Source organism: Pundamilia nyererei, unplaced genomic scaffold (assembly GCF_000239375.1).
Source record: "Pundamilia nyererei isolate P.nyererei 1_Seehausen unplaced genomic scaffold, PunNye1.0 scaffold00026, whole genome shotgun sequence".
Classification (NCBI taxonomy): domain Eukaryota; kingdom Metazoa; phylum Chordata; class Actinopteri; order Cichliformes; family Cichlidae; genus Pundamilia; species Pundamilia nyererei.
Window position 1 is genome coordinate 2,145,853 of NW_005187427.1, and position 11,887 is coordinate 2,157,739.

The window sequence follows — 11,887 nt, forward strand, 5'->3', positions numbered from 1 at the left end:
AAGTTCTAAAACACTGGGACATCATAATGTTTTCTCAAAAAAAAAAAATCTGTTCATTATTCAGTGTCATAAATCCTATAACAGCGGGGAAGATTGTGGCTATATTTCACATTCGGTGAGATATTGACTTCACACTAATCTTCAGTGGCCCTTTATTTAATCCGATATCACAATAAAGCGTGTAATAGACATGTCGGCCCACCGTGTCCATTTCACACTTTGCCTCTCCAAAACGTGAAATGTACATGCATGCAGAAGTTGCAGCTGAAGAAGATAATTTATTTCAAGCCAACATGAAAATAATCACAGGAAAGTGTTTAAACAGACATTATCCTAGCTTAATCGATTCTGGTGATTAAAGGACCCTGGAATGTACTTCATATGTTTTTACTCACTACAGATTTTGTGGCTTTAAATGTATTATTTCCCCATGATGGTAATGCAGTTTCTGCATGCAGTAATGCGACTTGTGCACATGTGTCCATTTCACATTTTGGAGAGGCAAACCGTGAAATGAACACGGTGGACCAGTGTGTGTCTATTACACATTTTGTCATAATACTGGGTTGCTATATTGCTTTTCCTTAAAGTTTGATACTGTTTACTGTGTGTGTGTGTTTGTGTTATAATGATATTTTTCTTATGATCTTATGTGAATTTAATGATATTACAGAATAAAACGAATAGAATTGTGTTTTTTTTTAAGTACTTTGTTACTTGCCAAGACAAGTCCGTCCAACATGAGACGCATTACTCTTACACAATTTCACATTTCTGTCAGCCAACATGTGTGGGAGAGCTTCTCAACTTCCAAAAATCCCTTTGCTGGATTCTTAGAAGGAAGTTACAGTTTTAGAGTGGAAAATAAAATGTTTGAAATGCTGAATGTTCACTGATTCATATTGGTGACCCCTTAATGCAGAAGTAACAACAAAGTAGGGAAGCGTGGTCTAGAAGGAGGAGATTGATCCTCCTTGTTATCATTTCATGACATGAGCAATCTGTTCTACACTGTGATGCCATTCCATTTTGGTAAGTAGCTAAAACACCCACTCCGCTCTGGCTAAAGTGATGGAAGAAGAGATGCAATGATGGTATCAGTTAGAAAATGTGTGCTTATACTCACATTAGGAAGTCTGCGACAATGCCTGGCTTTGCTTCTATGAAGAGGGCATTTTGACATGAAAGGTTGACTGATTGCCTCGTATTCATATGTAATACATGTGCTTGGGCCAGTCATTTCACACTATAACATGACAAATGTTGTTAGGTTGGTAGTTTTTCTGAGGAGCACAGAGTACTCTGATTGTACGGGGGTGTGAATCTTGGCATGAATACAGTTTTGATTTCTTATTTATGCAGTAGGAATCTAAGATGGCTAAGTAACAAGTTATAAGGGACAGTATAACAGTATAACAGATGGAAAGAGGTCAAGGTCTGAAAAATAAAAAGAATGAATGATACATTGCTGCTTTGTAGCCGCTGCACCTGAACATTTCTGAGCTGCTTTTAGAGCTGTTTGAATACTAAGAAGAATAAAAAATTCCCAGGCCTTGAAAGATCCCAGACTATTTATGTTTATCATGCTCAGTGGGGCGCAGATGAAGATCCTCGAAGATCCTAAGTCATTCAGCCTTTCTCTTATCATTGTATTCGTACTGTCTGTCTGTCCCTTGTGATAAAAAGGGCTGCTGAAAGGATGGGAATTCTGCCTTGTGAAAATGTTTTTCAAATCTCATTTGGAACTCTTTGGCAAGGATTTAGACTTTATTGTTGGGATAAGCTTTGTCAGAAAGTTAATGCCTCTATGGCCTCTTACACACAAATCCCCAGATTTTTTTCTCTCCTGCTGTACTTCACTTTGAACCTCAGCGCTGAGCCTATCCAAATAACAAAATAAATAACACAGTGTCAAGGGGTTGACAATTATTAACACACAGAATGATAGCTCTCTCTTTCTCTCTATTTAATGTTTCACCTAACGCTACACCTGTCACGTTTCACCTATTGCTCTTCTTCTTCTCCCAGAGGTGTATTGCCTATGCTTTCCTCCATATAGTGCGTATGTTCCAACACAGCTGGCATAGTGTCACCGCACTGAATAGGAGACAGAAGGTTTTGTCAATGCTCAGGACAAAGTGCTGCCGAGGCAGCAGGTTATAAGGTCGGGTAATACTTCAGTCGAACAATGGGGGTTATTAATTGCCCCGTTGAACATTTAATTTTCAGGTTGAGGGCGTCAAGCTGCTCTTTTTTCAACAGTGCTCTTTAGCTGCGACAAAAGCACTTCCCGGCCTGAAAAGACACCATCTCCTTTAAGAAAATTGTATGCAAATGCATTTCAGCGTTAAGTTTCCTCTGGCATAGAAAAGTTCCCTCGAGACAGAAAAAAGTTCTCTTTGAGCCCACATTTTTAATTTGGTGTTATAGCATCTCACAGTTTGAAGCTGCATGTTGTTGACAGCGCTAGATGAAATCTTTTATCAGACCTTTATCTGTTGTGTAATGTGAAGCATGTTCAGATTTTCTGAAGTAAAACTGAACACGACAGTTTGAGTGAAACTGCGTTTTGTGTCGTTAGGAATACACCATCGACATCTTTTTTGCTCAGACCTGGTACGACAGAAGATTAAAATTCAACAGCACAATGAAGGTTCTACGTCTCAACAGCAACATGGTTGGAAAAATATGGATCCCAGATACTTTCTTTCGCAACTCAAAGAAGGCCGATGCCCACTGGATCACCACACCCAATCGCATGCTCAGGATATGGAATGACGGCAGAATACTTTACACGCTGAGGTAAAACGTCAGTGATGCTGGAGCTTCTGATTTGCATGTTTCTCATTCATCTACAACTGACAGATTTATTAAAGTGAATTTTGGAATCTTTGACACCAGCTTAATTGTATCACACTGAATTATTTCTATTATTTCATAATTTATTTATCATTTGTACTTAGTGTATCATTATTCTGAGTCTTTGGCATTTTGGATTTTGTTCTCTTAGTATTTTGTTATTTTCATTTCTCATTTTCATATGTTGCCTTTAAGCTTCCTAATATGCACAGAGGCCTTAACCTGCATGTAAGGACATTCTACATAAGTAATCTTTACACTGATTATCCTGAACACGCCTTGGGAAATTTTAGCTTCCTGCTTGTTATGGTTAACATTAATTAATGTACAGAAAAATCCATTGTGTTGAATGATTCAGAAAATTGCCTTTTGAGATGGAGGAACACCTGCTTTGGCATGCAGCTTAAAAAAAGCCTTTTAATTTTACATCAGCGTTCAATAGTTTAATTGCTTTAATTTGTCTCAAACCATATAACTCACAATGTTTCTGACTGTAAAACCGTGAAACTAACGCATGCTATATGTAAAATAGGTTGATAGATCAAAAATAACTATTATTTTTTCTTATTACCATAATAAATAAAGCGAGCATTTGCACTGACACCACGATACAACAGTAGTGATAATAAGAGAGTAAGTGAAGTCTTCCGGACTCAATCGAGCTGTGATGAATGTTTCCCTATGCAGAACACTGCCTCTCCACTTCATTAATTTAGGGGACTCAGAACTTAACCACTGGTTGTTAATTAGGATGGCCGCTGTGATTCGGTGCACAATGATACAAGACAATAGAGAGTGCGTGGATGGGTAAAGTCATTTAAGGTTATTCTCTCATTATAAGGAAGTTTAATGACTTCTCCTTCAAACTTCCTCAGGTGTGAAAAAGAACTGTAGCTGTAAAAAAATAAAAAATTTTGAAATTTTAATTAATAATTTCTTGTGTCGTTTATGATAAGGATTAGCGGTTGGTTAGAGCTACCCTTTTTGTAGAATTTTCACATAACAAAATAAAACCAATAATGCCAAAATGTACCAGACTTCGTCTGAAATGAACAATATGACATAAAACAAAACCCATCCCTGGTGACCTGGTGATTAGACAGAAAAATTAGGTTTTATATAGAGTATTGTACAACATATTGCATTTTTGTGTTCATGGAGCTAAATTTCATCGCTCTGCAGGTTGACCATCGATGCCGAGTGCCAGCTTAAACTGAACAACTTCCCTATGGATGAACACTCGTGCCCCCTGGAGTTTTCAAGCTGTAAGTCTGACCATATGCTGAAACCCTACTGATTTACCCCTCCCTGTCTCCGTCTTCTCAAACAAACACACACAAACGCAGCAAGGCCCTAAACACGTCACATGTGAGCAAAGACTAAATTTAAGCAGTGATTATCCAACAGACCAAATCAAGGAATTAACGCTGGAACCATTTAAGATTTTCATTGGGAGCACTCCAGTTACCTAAAAGAAGGCACATGAGTCATGTGTGTATTTATGTAAATAGGAAAGGAATTATGCATGTAGAATATGTAAAGTATGCTTTAATGTAACTGGTTAGGTCTAAGATTGGTAAAAAGCAACAACAGCCTTTCAATTGAAAGCAAGTGAAACCTTATGAATGTGTTATAATGTGGAATAAATGAACAACAAGATTCAAAAAACCATTCAGGCATTTATTTATTCAAGCCAAAAGCACTATTCATTTATTTTCCTGAAACCTGTCAGTATTGTTCTAAAAGACATTTTAAAAAGTAACACAAGTCCAAACGAGTTAGTCATTCCATGTTAGGACTGGACAGTAAGTTATCTGCTGAAGTCACAGTGGATATATGGAGAGACACACCAGGGGATACTCTCCAGAGAAAATGATTCCTAAATAGCTCCACTGCACAAGAAAGCAGACCTAAAAACGGAACACAAGCCTTCATTTAAATTTGATGAAAGCTATGGATGTTTTTCAGAACTTTGATGTACAGTATGAGCTCAATCTCAGAAGCAGCAGATGGATTAGTGTGCCGCACTTTGCATTCACATTTTATGAACATTTTATGTGCCACAAAGCAACAAAGCATGGTCGATTTTCCAGCGCGACCTCTTTTGCGGCGATTTTGACTGTAGTCAGCCAAGATCAGGCCAAACTTTTTTGCTTCAGGACTTTTCAGACACACAGAGCAGAGTATATTGTTTCAGTTTGCTATATATTGCATTTTAGTATTTGGATTACAGCGGCTTTTATGACAGCACAACTAGGCCCAAAGTGAATTCATAGGAGCATTATTGTTCCAGCTTATCAAAAGAAGTCTGAATCAATAATGTGTCCTGAATGCATTACCAGTAAAGATGAAGTCTGCCAGCCTCTGTGGCTGTAATGTGGGAAATGGGCAGCACCTTTCATCCCCCTGCTCCTCTAAGGTCAGACATTACTGGATGTCTGAGAGCACTTTAGTGATAAAATCATTGCAAGTTTGCTCTGAAAGCAGTTCATGTGCATTATTCAGACTACTCCCTCATCTGCTACACACAGCTCATCACTAGACTGCAGACTGTACTAGACTGAAATTTAAATAGAGCTGAAAGAACACCCAACTTTAACACCCATACTGAGGGACAGACTCTTACTGTGAGATGGTAAGAACACAAATTCGATACTCACATACATGATTTAATTATGAAAATGCATCTGTTTGTCTAAGTGACTCAGCTGTACTCTATTAAGATTGTTGTTATGATTTGTATAAAAGAGGATGCGCTGGAAGTAATAAAATTATAGAAATCCAACTTATCGCCAGCTACAGAGCTGTGTTGTAATCTTTGCTTTTAAGTGATGTTAGTGACAAAGACGTTTTCGCCCCACAGATGGACTGGATATTTTGTCAACATGTTGTGCTGGAGTCTGTTATATAATGTTTCTTTCATGAAACATTTTATTTGCAAGCTTGCCGACTTGGTGGACACGGATTACTCTAAAATAAAAGACAGCATAGCTATGCAGTCGAGTCTTGAGCTTCTCTCCTGCCTTTAATGAGTTTGAAGTAATCTCCATGTCCTCCCTTTTTCAGATGGCTACCCCAGGGAGGAGATTGTGTACAAGTGGAAAAGGAGCTCAGTGGAGGTTGGGGACATTCGCTCCTGGAGGCTCTACCAGTTCTCCTTTGTGGGCCTGAGGAACACCTCTGAGATTGTCAGGACTGTGTCTGGTAAGAAAATAAGCTGCTGAAAAATTCTAATTAAAACTCTCTTTTATTCAGTTAGGACAGTCAGGGTTTCTCTAGCATGTGAGGACTGCAAGTCAAGCACCCATCATAAATCATGATCAGTCTTTACCCAGCATGCAAGGTAATCTCTCATGTGACGTGCAGTAGAATTTCATACATAAAAACCTTTGAATGCATCAGTGTTTTTATTTGGCGGACACATCTATACATCGTATTACCATAGAAAGTTAATCATTCCCACAGAACCACCACTCTTTGTCCTTGACTGATCTTTAACTAGTTACAGCACATGTGTTGGTAGCTGTTGCTGTCGGGTACAGCGTGAACATTTAGAGAGACAGAGAGATGATCCATCGTGGATTTTATTCATTTTTAGAGCCCACTGCTTCAAGTAAACTCCATAAGGGCTACCTATGGCTCGCTTCCCCTTCAAGATCGATAGACAGACGTTCAATAGAATTTTTTTTGCTGCAGAGTGGGATGGCACTTTTCAGTTTTACACGAACTGGATAACAGTATTCAAAGATGGCATCTCATTCATCTCAGGGAATATCGCTCACTCAAGTTTTCTGTCAGTTCTCAGCATTTTTCACCATTCAACATTTTCATCCTGCTTGCATATTTTAGATATAAGATTGGAAATATCTATGGCTATATTTATATTCATAAGATGCCAGTGAGAGACTGATGTATTTAATGGTTGGCAGGGAAATGCGATCCTTGTGAATGCATTAATGCCTGCCACAGAGATTAACTTTAGACCAGAGAAAAGTTCCTTCTCATTAGATTAGCTGCTTTATCCAGAGGGACTGAAAGTTACAGTAAATGTCTGTTTTGTAAATGCAATTAAAACATTCCCTTGTAATCTCTAATGTTAAATTGCTTGGAAGGAAGGGCAGCAATTGCAGCGTCTATTTGCCCCAACTGTCAACTTTTAAATATATGTTTCTGAAAGAGTTATTTAAAAACATGGATGTACAAGTAGTTTTTAGCTTCAACTCCTGTTATATTCATTTAATTGAAGTCTGCTTGTCTTTATCATCGCTTGCAGATAGGACATCTAGTTTGGTATACTCAGTAGGCGTACAGCTTTACAGTTTTTAGAGTCCAGCAGTAAAAAAAGAAAAGTTGTAAAGTGAAACAGCTAGTATGGCTGGTTTTAAATGCCCTTAAAATGTGGTTTATTGTTCTCTACCTTTTGTTGTTCTGTTTTTATTTATTTTTTTCTTTCTTTTTGTAGGGTAGGTGCAGTTTATAGTGTTCATTTTAAAAGTTATAGAGCTAACATTAGAACAGTTTATAATGCCAGATGGTGGAGGTGGAATGCTCTCCTCTGACAAACAGTTAATTTGGAGGTTATATATTGTGTATTGTTTTTGAAGTGCTTGCTGGGGGAGTAAAAAGCTGTTACTGCTGTTAGGTAATCCATTATTTTCTAAATGTGACAAATAGAAACTGTGACAAAACACCGTGAAGCATCAGATCTTTTAAATGTTTTTTTTGTCTTTCCTTTTGCCACATTCCTTTTGAACAAAATAAAATTACTTTCATAAAATAAGAATCATTTAATTATCTGACAACATGCACACTGCTGTTGTAAATCTTTATTTTCAGCTTGTTCTGTGACATATACATACTTGCATGCACTCATATACAAAGTACCCACAGGAGTTACTGAATTCACCCAGCCATTGTATAATTTGCCACAGTTTAGCAGAATGTCACCGAGTGTTATGTGCATGCACACTCTCTGACACACAAAGCAGCATAAAGAGTATTCTGGTGTAAGTAGAGGATGTGCATCACAATGCCAAATGCTTAAACTGTATTTGTGTAAGATAATTTAAAAAAAAGAAAGAAAGGTCTTTGGATTTATTTTATTTTTTTCGTTTTTAATGAATGAATGTTTAAAGTGACAACATGAAAAGGCAATCTATGTAAGAGGATGAGCTGTAGTGGAGAATTTTCAGAGTCCTCTGCCTCTCTCTCCTTTTGATCTGGGTTGTTATTTCCACAAACCGCCATCTGCTCTCTTGTCAGAGCAGAGAACCTTGACTGTGGCTGAGAGACCTCTTGTCTCATTCTGCAGTCAGTTTGGGTATCTGACCTGCTTCAAGATTCGTGAACACAACATCTGTCTCAAAAAGCAGTCAGTTAGGGCATTATAATTACCCACTCATCTCAACTGTCACGCAATGCATAGCGCAGGACTAATACTTTATATGCTGCATCATATTCAGCCCTATTAAGCTTTCTGCTTAGGTTTGAAAATAATAATAATAATAACAATGATTCTAGAAATCTCCAAAGCTGGTGATCTAGTTGTTTCTGCATCATTCCCTTGATCGTTGCAGTTCTAAATCCACATCTTTGAAAGTAGATTTTAGAAAGTAGAGAGTCTGCTTTTTAATTCCACTGCAGTAAATTCAATAGAGAAGTCGTTTGATGTTCAATGCAGTGCATTACTTTTTCGCTAGACACTAAAAGTGAAGTCTCTCTAAAGTAATGTCTTGAATAAATATGATGTAGCCACCCATTGACTTTAAAACAGCACGAGTTCATTCAGGTTCAGTTCACCGAGGCGCAGCTTTTCAAGGTAGGGTCGGTAGAGCCTTTATGACTCTGGTTGTATGTTTGGGATCACTGTCACGCAGCAACATGAAACTTGCACACTTTCCTGATTGTACATGTCAAGTGCCTAAAAGCCTTTGCACAGTAATGCGTGATTTTGTTCTGACTTTTGAATTTCATTATATAGCATTTCGTTTTTAATTTTCTCTTTTTTATGTTATCCAAAAATGCATTAAAATGTCACATATATATAATTATACATGTAGAATGTGACATTTATGTATTATATATAAATATAACTATACTAGTGTAATCCTTCTTATGGTCGAAAGATATCCTACAAATGATATATTTTGCCTTTTTTATGTCGTTTTTATGTCATGACGTTGTTTCTCTGGCGATTGCTGCATTTTCTAATTGCAGCAGTGGACTGCAGACTAAAGTGTAGTGAACAGGATGACTGCCCTTCAGTTGGATCGCCGCCAGCTAAAAAGATTATGTGTCTTTGCCCTCCCCGGTGGGTTATAGTTAGTTACAGTTATTCTTTTAAAACCTTATTTTAATTTCATTTCAAGCTCTGTGTTGAATCAGTTGAACTGAGTCGAAACAGGTCAGGTAAGGAAACAGAGGGACACATAATGGTAAGCTAAGCAGACAGGCATTCAGGTGAATTGGCCCATTCCAGACAATGATGACTGTAGCAAATAGCCAGAGGAAGAGATTGCCTCTCATTTTGTGGGACAATCCAATCTCTCCCAGGCTCAACTTGTCACAGCACTGTTCTCCCACACTAATGTATTTGCTTTTTTCCCGAGTATTATTTAAAAAATATATGAATAGATCATAAAAAAGTGCATTATTAAAGAATGATTGAGTGATATTGTAAGTGCAGGGGCTGGGGGCACATGACATCTGCAGTTGCATTGTATCATTTTATAAAGGCTATGTCTGTTTTTATTTGGTTTCTCTTCTGTCCCTCAGCCAGTGTCCAAAGGCTTGGTCTCTCAACTTGTCACGTCACATCAGGGCTCTCTGTATCGCCTGCAAGCCTATACCTGCATGTACAAACACAAAGACACATGCATTCATGCACACTTGAAGGGATACAAGGAAAAAATATTTTATTGTGACAAGCATGAAGGCTTAAAAGTAGACCAGTGGGCAGGATAGGGAAAAGATAGATGCAGAGGATTTGAATGTCAGACAGCCGAGGCACTACGGGCAAAGCTAACCTTACAGTTAACCCCTCAGTGACCTGGTTAAGCATGGTTCCAGAAGCTCTATTCACCCATCTGCCATGCTGGAGTTCAGTGATAATCAGAAGCGCAGATAAAAACAGCAAGTAAGGATGCTGAAGGTTGTTGAATGGGGGGAGGAGAAGACAACAAAATAGAGAGCAGTGAAGGGTGGAACGGAGTGGTGGTTGTAGCATTTATCTGTCTGCAGTAAAACATTATTGCAAAGAATCAATGATTCGCACATTTGCAAAGATCAGGTGCACAGGGATGCGAGGCTTTACTGTAGTTTGGGAGCTTGTGTCTTATTTAAAACATAACAAGATAAAGATATATTGTCGTATCGTGATTAATTGTTATATGCAGTGCGCGTGCAGGGAGTGGCTAAACAAGAGGGGTGTGGCTGTGTTGATACATTAGGGAAGCAAGTGTGTGAGAAGAGAGCGAGAGAATAGAGATAAATGTTGCGTTATGAGTAAAGATTTTTTTCTTTTAATCAAGAAATGATTTTTATTCCAGTTCTGCTAAATCACATCACCTGTGTGTTGCATTTACTTTAACTGTGAAATATCACCACAATAATATTTATAACCATAGTCAGAGAAATGAGCATATAAAGTCTCTTAGATGGGCAAGGTGTTTTTCCTTCCAAGCATAAAGGAAATCAATGCCATTAGCCGTCTTTCCTTTTTGCAGCTAACTTTACTTTCCTTAGTAGTGAATGTGAGACGTTCTGGGCCGGACATGAGGTGGTTAATTTCCTGTCCTTTTAGCTGAGCACAAATATATCCTTTGTGCATCAGCCAGTGGAACATATCTGTGTGTGTTTGACAGTATGAGTGCTTTGGTCCGTGCCTTTGTCCATGAATTATTGCATGTTTTTTTGTGTCCATTTGCTTGCATGCACATTTCAGCATGTGCTCCCAACTGGATATGAGCCTTTTTTTTTATGTATTGGAAGCTATTCTTAGAGTGACCTTCCAAAAGCCATGCCGTGCAGTGCAGTGCTGTTGTCTGTGTGCGTCCGCCTGTGTGATTTAGGTTGAGTGGAGAAAGCCCAGGGACACATCAGTGGCCTTCTCCAGCTTACAGAGCTCCTCAGTTTGAAGATGATTCTTTGATGGGGCAAATCTGGAGGCATTGTGGTCGAGAGGAAGTGACTTAGAAAGAGGAAGCAGTCAGCAATGAAAATGCATGAAAACACACATGCACAAGAACACATATATACATTCATATACAGACAGTTGCTTTAAAGTGATAAGGGTTTCCGCTAATAGCATGACAAAGAAAATCAGTGTTGCATCTTTAGCCCTGTAGCTCTGTAAAAGGCATTCAACATCGATTCCTCAGGCACCCACAACTTGACAACTCGAAAATACAGGTTCACCGAAACAGATCCGAACTGTAAAATATTTTATGCTAAATTTGTTGTTTTCCCACATCATCTGGACTTTTTTCTCCACCCTTCTCTCCATATTACATTTGAGTCATCTTACATACAGAACCCCCAAAAGGTTTTTTTTATAGAAGTTATTAATATTTTAGTTCTGTCAGTTGTAAATCACATTCAACAGGGTTTTTTGTTTTTTTTAAAAATATGGATGAAATTATTTTTTAAATATATTTTAAAGAAACATGACAAAGATGTGAAGATGTTGCATTGATGTCTTGCTATTCCAGATCAGGCAAGGTTATTCTTATGTCACATATAGGTTCAACTGCAGAAATTCAAGGCAATGTAAAGATGAAAAATGACCAAGTTCCATAGAAGCTTGTACAGTTGAGACAAGAATGCCTGTCACTGCCTGCCAGGTTTAATTAAAGAAAACATGGAATGAGACAAAAGGCAATAAAACTAACTAAATTGGGACTTTGAATCCCTGATCAAATAACACACAATATGATCCAGAATGCTGTATGAAATTATTTCACTTTATTTTACTTTCTAGTGGATAAGTTGGTGATGAAAAGCAAATCAGCATCATATATATATATATATA

General features: G+C 38.0%; 1 protein-coding gene across 3 annotated transcripts in view; it reads left to right on the plus strand.

The window, feature by feature from the left end:
- gabrg2 (gamma-aminobutyric acid type A receptor subunit gamma2) overlaps positions 1-11,887 on the plus strand; it is a 43,878-nt gene that overhangs the window by 13,062 nt on the left and 18,929 nt on the right. For all 3 annotated transcript variants that reach the window (XM_005727758.1, XM_005727759.1, XM_005727760.1), the window contains exons 4-6: positions 2,582-2,802; positions 4,042-4,124; positions 5,926-6,063. In XM_005727758.1, the coding sequence (XP_005727815.1) occupies positions 2,582-2,802; positions 4,042-4,124; positions 5,926-6,063 (442 nt within the window). The remainder of the gene's footprint in view (positions 1-2,581; positions 2,803-4,041; positions 4,125-5,925; positions 6,064-11,887) is intronic.